Source organism: Myotis davidii, unplaced genomic scaffold, assembly GCF_000327345.1.
Source record: "Myotis davidii unplaced genomic scaffold, ASM32734v1 scaffold616, whole genome shotgun sequence".
Lineage (NCBI taxonomy): Eukaryota > Metazoa > Chordata > Mammalia > Chiroptera > Vespertilionidae > Myotis > Myotis davidii.
Genome location: NW_006291965.1, coordinates 3,566,671 through 3,573,515, shown reverse-complemented (window position 1 = coordinate 3,573,515; position 6,845 = coordinate 3,566,671). Strand labels below are relative to the sequence as shown.

Here is a 6,845-nt window from a genome sequence, read left to right as displayed (position 1 = left end):
GTGTTTTTTTTTTTTGTTTTTTTTTTAATAAACAGATGTTTCACAAAATATCTTTAGAAATGGCTTGGGAGTTTACTTATGCCGAGCTTCTCATCTATGGGAATTATTTATAACTAGAGGCCCAGTGCACGAATTTGTGCATGGATGGGGTCCCTCAGCCTAGTCAGCTATTGGGGCAGTCAGGGCCAGCCAGCCAGGGGGAAGGACTGCAGGAGGTTGGCCGGCGGTGGGGAGTTTGGCTGTGGGAGCGCACTGACCACCAGGAGACAGCTCCTGCGTTGAGCATCTGCCCCCTGGTGGTTAGTGTGCATCATAGTGACTGGTCGTTCCGCTGTTTGGTCAATTTGCATATTAGCCTTTTATTATATAGGATAAATTTTGAAAGGAAATAATGTTGTCATTTTTATTAAATGAAATAAAAAGTTTATTGTGGCTGGAGACTTATAGGTGGAAGAAATCTGAATAAGGTAAATTAATTGGGACCATCTCTTATTTTTAGTCAGTTCTAAGCCTTCTTGATAATCAGTGTAATGAAACTTAATCCATTCACTTTGTGATATATTTAGAATATTCTTATTGTAGAGTTTTTAACTTTAAGTACATTTTACTCCTGGTATTAAGTTCAGCTTGGGTGTTTTTTTTTTTTTTTAACTTCTTTAATTTTTAGTATACGCATTTGAATGCCATAGCATCTATAGACATAAGCAGTGGATTTTTTTAAATTAAATTCAAAATATCACGGCAGTTAACTGGATACACTAAAAAGTGACAAGTACAGCCCTACCAAGTTTGACTCAGTGGATGGAGCATTGGCCTGAAGGGTCTCAAGTTCGATTCCGGTCAAGCTAAAGTGACAAGTACAAACCTTCAGATATAACTGCAGAAAACTTAATAATTCAATAATCATTACTTTTTTCCTATTCCTACTAAATGCCAGGTCAGCATTGACAGTATTCAACTTCAGATTGAGTTATGGAAAGGCTCTCTGAGAAGAAGTAGCTTTTAAGTTGAGAATAGACTTAAAAAGAGTTGTTCATGCAAAGTGAGGGAGAAGGTTCTACACAGAGGGAGGGAGTTTGCAGAGCCCTTGAGGTGGCAACCAGCACAACATGTTGGAAGACCAAGAAGAAGACAAGAGTGGAAGGTTTCAAAGCCAGGCTTGAAGATGGAATTGGATCGTGAGCTGGGGCCAGAGGTTTTGGACTGAGTGACACATTTGGATTGTTCTGGAAGCCCTAGGAAGTGCAGTGATGTGGTTGTGATGGATGAACTATTTTTTTTTCTGTTTTTTTAATTGCAAATAGTGCTGCAGTGAACATCACTGTGCATGTGTCTTTGTTCTTATGAGATAATGTTTCTCTAGAATAGGTATGGAAGGGTGGAATCATGAGCTTCCAGGATATGCACACTTAAAATTTTTAATAGATACTAATATAAATTGCTCTTCCAGTGGCTATACCTATTTACAGTAGTATAGGAAAGCACCCATTTCTCCAAACCTAGCTAACACAATTTAACATTTGCCAACCTGCATGGGATGACATGTCACTTTTAATTTAGATTTTATTCTGTATTTTTATGTTGTTTATATATTATTTTATAATGCCCTGTTCCTCACTCTTATTTTCCCCAAAATGAAGTATTTTTCAGTGACCAGGGCAATAGTATAACCAGCACCTTCAGAGAACTTTGGAACTTGTCATGAATATCCTCCAGAGAAGATTTTATTTTTATACTACAAATTGCTAACTAAAGTAAATAGTGTGGGCCATTATTCTGCTTACTATAGAAGATTTTCAGGGTATTGATGATGATAATTAAGGCTTAGGGATAGTTCATCTAAAACTATAGCTTACTGAATGATATAGGATAAATGACAAAATCTCTCTGAGCCTTTGCCTCCTTATTCATAATATGGATATATTGATGCAGATCTCACTGGATTGTTCCAGGGATTAAGTTGAAAGCACCCTGGATACCAAATCTCAGTAAAAGTGAATTCCCTATTTCCAGCAAGATCTGATTTTAAAAATATAAATAAAGCTTTTGTGCACTTTGTTCAAACAAATGGTTCTTTCCTAGGCTTTCCCCAGCTTTCAGTGAAAGGGGCAAGAACATTGGTACTGAGATTAAGATAGCTGTAGGAAGGTTCAGCACAGGGCATGAGGGAAGACCGGGTGATTGAAAAGGTCTATAATTTCTAGATCCTGAAGTCTGAGGGGAATTATCAACAAAATAAAGTTAACAGGCTTTTAAACATTTATGGGCTTGGTTGCTTGTACAAATTGAATAAATGTTTCCTTTGGATTACTAGAATAGGTAGGAAAACTATTTTAGATTGCTTTGAAATTACTTTCATAGTTCTAGAAATGCTATACATTGTGGTAGTAGTGTTGAAAGAAATGAATTCTACCTTTGACTGTCTAGCAACTTGACATACTTTGATGAGAAAGATACCCTAGGTTTTTTTCACAGTTTTAATATTGTGAATCAACTTTACCTTTTAACTTGATATTGGAATCAACTTTACCTTTTAAATAACGACCAAATTGCCTTTAATTTTCAGAGTGAAATGGAGAGAAATCAGACTCATCATCATCCTTCCTGTAAATTAGTTTAGAAAAGGTTGTTTTTCAAACTAGTGTCTTGTGAGTCTGATAGGTTTGTTCAGGAAAAAAACCTATTAATCACCAAAAATTATGCACGAGACGCAAGCTAAATGTTGCAGGAGCGACAATGTAAAGCTTTTGATTTTTAAGGCAACACTGAAGAATTGAAGGGACTGGACAAGAAGAGTGCCTTTATTTTTTTAATTTTTTTTAGAGCGCCATGCCATAACGGAATCTTTGCAAAGCATTCAATTTAGTTTTCATTGATACAGCTCTTTGTTTTTTTTTTGTTTTTTTGTTTTAAATATATTTTATTGATTTTTTACAGAGAGGAAGGGAGAGAGATAGAGAGTCAGAAACATCGATGAGAGACATCGATCAGCTGCCCCCTGCACATCTCCTAATGGGGATGTGCCCGCAACCCAGGTACATGCCCTTGACCGGAATCGAACCTGGGACCCTTCAGTCCGCAGGCCGACGCTCTATCCACTGAGCCAAACCGGTTTCGGCAGCTCTTTGTTTTTATATTGACATATTTTGTATAACTCTAGATATAATTCATATACTGTAATTAATATACCTCCGAAAAGAAACCCCGTATCCCTTAGCAGTTATTCCCCATTTTTCCCTGCTCTTAGCTACCAGCACGTGCTAATCTACTTTCTGTCTCTATAGATGTTCTTTCCGGACTCCTTTCATTTACTATAATGTTTTCATGATTCACCATGTTGTAGCATGCATCAGCATTTTGTTCCTTTTAATTGCTAAATGACATTCTATTTATATATCACGTTTTGTTTATCCACTCCTCAGTTGATGGATCTTTAAGTTTTCACTTTTTGGCAATTATATCCTTTTCCCTTACACTTAATTTTTAATTAATAGAATATTTTTCATAACAGTTTTAGATTTACAGAAAAATTGAGCAGATAGCAAAAGAGAGTTCCCATATATTACCCTCCAACACACACACACACACACACACACACACACACACACATCTTACAGTGGTATGGTACATTTGTTACATTAGTGAACCAATATTGATACAGTATTATTAACTGACGCCCACTGTTTTTCAGATATCCTTACATTTTACCTAATGTTCTTTTTCTTTTCCAGGATCCTATCTGGGATTCCATGTTACATTTAGTAGCCATGTCTTATAGACGCTTCTTGGCTGTGACAACTTCTTAGACTTTACTTGCTTTGGTGACATCTGTAGTTTTGAGAGATACTGGTTATGAACACAGGATGCTCCTCTTGGAATTAGTGTGTTTTTCTCATGATTAGATTGGGGCCTGGGGAGGAAGATCACAGAGTGCCATTTTCATCACATATCAAGTTACCAAGGGATATACTATCAACACAATTCATGTGTGTTTTGTTGATACTGATCACCTGACCATCTGGCTGAAGTAGTGTTTGTGAGGTTTCCCCACTGGACAGTTAAGTGACTCTTTCCACCCCTGTCCAGTCTGTACATCCTGGAGGGAAGTCACTATGTGCTTTGTACAATGAAGGAGTGGGGAGTTACAAGAGCTGAGTACCTCAGTTATCTGGAATTCTTCTGCCTCTCCCTCCGTTAATTAACTCAATCCTTTATCAGTATGGATACATAGATACCTATTTTATACTTTAGGTTATAATCCATTCATTTTGTTCAAATTGTCCCAGCTTTGGCCATTGTGAGCTTTTTCAGTTGTCTCCTGTGTACCCTTTGACATACCCACTTCCACCTTTCACCCTCCCCTTCACTGTGGGTTTTTTTGTTTTTTTCTGAGTGTGTTCCTCCTTTTCTCCTTTCATTTTTAAATAACCCTAGTCCTAATAGAAGTTGACTCTAGGAAAACTAACAATACTCCCTTTCTCAGGTAATCCTGATTTCTATGCTGATGGCAGAACTAAACTTTACCTGCAGGGGGTAGAGGGTGAGGCTTCTGGGAATCTAAGGTTGAATAAGACACCTGTCCTGCCCTCCAGACTTAATTTAGTAGATCACACAAGTGATAATTGGTAAATCTGGGATTCAAACATAAATCTCTTCAGCTTAAAACCTGTTATTTGCCCTACTTCAAACTATAAATAACTGGGAAGCCTTACAGGGTAAATATCTTAGGAGTAAGAAATCTGATTTCAAAATTTTATCCTGAAGGCACCAGCTACTTTTTAATTATATTTTGACCTTTCAGCTGGCTTCTGACTGAAAAGTCATTATTTTACAAACATTAATGGAAGATTTACTATGTGACTATCAATTGCCTGATACAATATTCTTTTACACTGCATTTTAATTGATGCCACCCCAAATTCTGTTTATAAGTAGGTGAGTTCTAAATTATGAAAATATACTGTGGCATGTATACATATACCATAATTATGAATATATACCATAAAATCCCTACTTATATAACACACTACGTTATATTCTACTGGACTGCTACTTTATTCTCTAAGTTGATATAAATGTGGCCATTCAATAATCTTGTTACCTCCAAAGATGCTAAGTGAATTAACGAAGCTTTTTTCTCATATTGATCCTCTCCCATGTGAGTAATGAATGACAACCTTGTGACTGAAACTGCAGCCTCTCCTTGCCTCACTAAGTTTTGTTATTTATTATAATAAAGGTGTTTAATGTGGGTTGTTTTATCTCTGAAAGGAAGAGGGAGAGGGAGAGAGGAGCCCCTCATATCCTGGGTGCATCCCTTGGCATTGTGGGGCCAGGTTGCAAAAACAGGGTATTTCAATATAGGTCTGTACTGGTTAGTATGTGGCAAAATCAATTGAATTGGTTGTGGCCATTAAAAAAGAAAAATCTCACTGATCACTCTAATCTGAGCGAATTGCTCTTTGAAACCCATTCTAGTTATGCAAGCCTGTATATGCATGATTGTGTGGTAAAATGCATTTCCCACTGTGGTTAAATGTTCAAGGAAGTCAGTGAATCACTGAAGGGGACTTCTCTCTAGCCTTCCCGCTTTCTCTCCACCCTGAACTTCCACAATTTAATGCCAGGATATTTTTTTCTTTTCTGAAAATTTGAGTCTGGAAGAACATTTTGGGGAACTGGAGGTGGGGAGAGTAGGAAAACGCAACAGTTCTTCACAACCCACTGAGCTCAGGAATATAGTTAGAATATCTAAAATATTTCAGCTCATCATTCTGAATAAGGAGAGAATCCACCAATGAAAATGGGTGATGAATATGCTATGCAGCATGAAAACAATTTTAATTACACATTCCAATGCCCCTTCTCCTTTCCTCCAGGAGAGAGAGAGGCCTGGATATTCATGGTAGATTGTTGGGTATCATAGTTTCCTGACCCCTTTTTATTTGCGCAGTTTTATTTTATATTCATATACAATCCTCATCCGAGGATATGTTTTTATTTATTTTTTGATAGAGAAAGAGAGGAAGGGAGAAAGAGAAACATTGATGTGAGAAACTTTGATGAGAGAGAAACATTGATCCGTTATCTCCCTAACGCGCCCTGAACAACCTAGGTTCTGTGCCCTGACCCAGAGTGGAACCCTTTGGTGTACAGGTGGGACTACTCCAACTAACTGAGCCGCCCAGCAAGGGCTATTTGCGAAGTTTTAAAGTGCATTAAGGGGGGACGTGGGGGGAGGGGGAGGTGGAGAAAATCGCGCATTAACAGCCTAGGCAACTCCCAGTACGACTGGCTGGCTAACCGGAGGAGCGCAGCATCCTCCTCGGTGGTGGGTGGGTGAAGGGAGGAGGAGGCTGGAGGCTCTTCCTGGTCGGCTAATACGCAGAGGACCCTCCTCATTGGACTGTGCGGCGGCGAGGAAGTGGGAACGCTGAGGTAGGACAAGAAGTGGTAGAAAGGGCAGGAGACTTCACAACATAGGGACTCGAAGAAGCTTTAATAAAAGGCAAAGCGCACCTTTGCTGGACTCGCGTATTGTGTAGGAGGAGAAACCAGAAGTCAAGAATACCTAAAGCGTTCCTACTTTCTTAGAACACCCTTAACCCTGGCACCCGGCCCAGCCCACTGCAAGACAGGTGAGCGGCCGCCGTCCCGGGGGCCACGGGACCTGCTCCTCCATGAACCTGTCGGGAGCTGAGCGCCTTCGCCCTACGCCGCCGCGCAGCCTCCAGGGCTCCGAAGGGGAAGACGGCGAAATCGATATTCTGGGAGAGGAAGAAGATGAGGACGACGACGAGGAGGAAGAGGACAAAGTGGAGATCAAAGTGAGCCCACAGTTCCTA

General features: G+C 39.4%; 1 protein-coding gene across 1 annotated transcript in view; it reads left to right on the top strand.

Moving 5' to 3' along the window:
• The first annotated feature begins 6,680 nt into the window (after nt 1-6,680).
• Nucleotides 6,681-6,845, top strand: part of LOC102755381 (forkhead box protein D4-like 1) — a 1,300-nt gene continuing 1,135 nt past the window's right edge. Inside the window, exon 1 of the mRNA XM_006765308.1 lies at nt 6,681-6,827. Within this exon, the coding sequence (XP_006765371.1) occupies nt 6,681-6,827 (147 nt within the window). The remainder of the gene's footprint in view (nt 6,828-6,845) is intronic.